General features: G+C 29.1%; 1 protein-coding gene across 1 annotated transcript in view; it reads left to right on the top strand.

The window, feature by feature from the left end:
• Nucleotides 1-1,026, top strand: part of LOC136796317 (protein diaphanous-like) — a gene marked incomplete at its 3' end in the record, with an annotated part of 4,113 nt that extends 3,087 nt beyond the window's left edge. The window contains exons 3-5 of the mRNA XM_067049767.1: nt 195-504; nt 590-700; nt 785-1,026. Coding sequence (XP_066905868.1) covers nt 195-504; nt 590-700; nt 785-1,026 — 663 coding nt within the window. The remainder of the gene's footprint in view (nt 1-194; nt 505-589; nt 701-784) is intronic.
• Between the last annotated feature and the right edge of the window lie 103 nt (nt 1,027-1,129).

Here is a 1,129-nt window from a genome sequence, read left to right as displayed (position 1 = left end):
TAAATAACATTTATTCAATTTTATTAAATAAATTATCTGTTGTGATTGATGGATAATTGATTTCTGAATTATTTTTCAGGCCTGCTTATTATAAAGTTAAATGTTAGTTATTTTTATTTTATTTTGCTCTAAACAAATTTCCCTAAAATTTTCTTTTATTGTCTCATTTGAATTTTTTATTTTTTTATTTACAGTGATCGAAACCATGATCGCATTCAGTATGAATGTCTTCGATGTATTAAAGCCATTATGAACAATACAGTAGGTTTAAAGGAAGTCTTCCAACAAAACGAAGCTCTGGTAATGGTCGCAAGATCTCTTGAAGCCACTCGACCTCTTATAATGCTTGAAGCTGTGAAAATTCTTGCAGCAGTATGTCTTGTACCACCAGATGGTCATGGTAAAGTTCTTGAAGCCATCACAATTAATGGGGAACTGAAAGAAATCGAAAGATTTTCCCCAATAGTCGCTGGTCTTCAAACAAAGAATAATGATACTCTTCGGGTAAGCTTAAGTACTTCATATATTTTTTTCTTAACCATGTAAGTATTGTGTAGTATGTTTGATAATGGTTTATTTTTATTTTTAGGTTGCTTGCTTACAGCTTATAAATGCAATTGTATCCACTCCTGATGAAGTTGATTTTAAAATACACTTACGTAATGAAATGATGAGAGTTGGTTTATTTGATTTGTTGGATGTAAGTTTTGTATAATTTTGTTATTTTTCATTTACCAATGATCTTAGCTATCCCAGTTATAAAGTATCTATTAAAAATTATCAGGTGTTAGAGAAAGATGCTAGTGAGGATTTAAATTTGACGCTTCAATTAAAAGTTTTTAATGACCAAAAAGAAGATGATTTTTACGAATTTTCCCAGCGTTTCGACAATTTAAGACTTGAGTTTGATGATATCAATGAATGTTTTGAGGTTCTTAAGAATTTTGTGATGGACACTCCATCAGAACCCTATTTTCTTTCAATTCTTCAACATCTTTTATTTATAAGAGATGATAGCCTCATTAGGTATGTTTTTCAATTTTATTAAATAAATTATCTGTTGTGATTGATGGATAATTGATTTCTGAATTATTTTTCAGGCCTGCTTATTATAAATTAATAGAAGAAT

Source organism: Halyomorpha halys, unplaced genomic scaffold (assembly GCF_000696795.3).
Source record: "Halyomorpha halys isolate HHAL.00 unplaced genomic scaffold, Hhal_1.1 Scaffold7392.1, whole genome shotgun sequence".
In the NCBI taxonomy this organism is placed as follows: Eukaryota; Metazoa; Arthropoda; class Insecta; order Hemiptera; family Pentatomidae; genus Halyomorpha; species Halyomorpha halys.
This window is presented reverse-complemented; position numbering and strand designations above follow the sequence as displayed.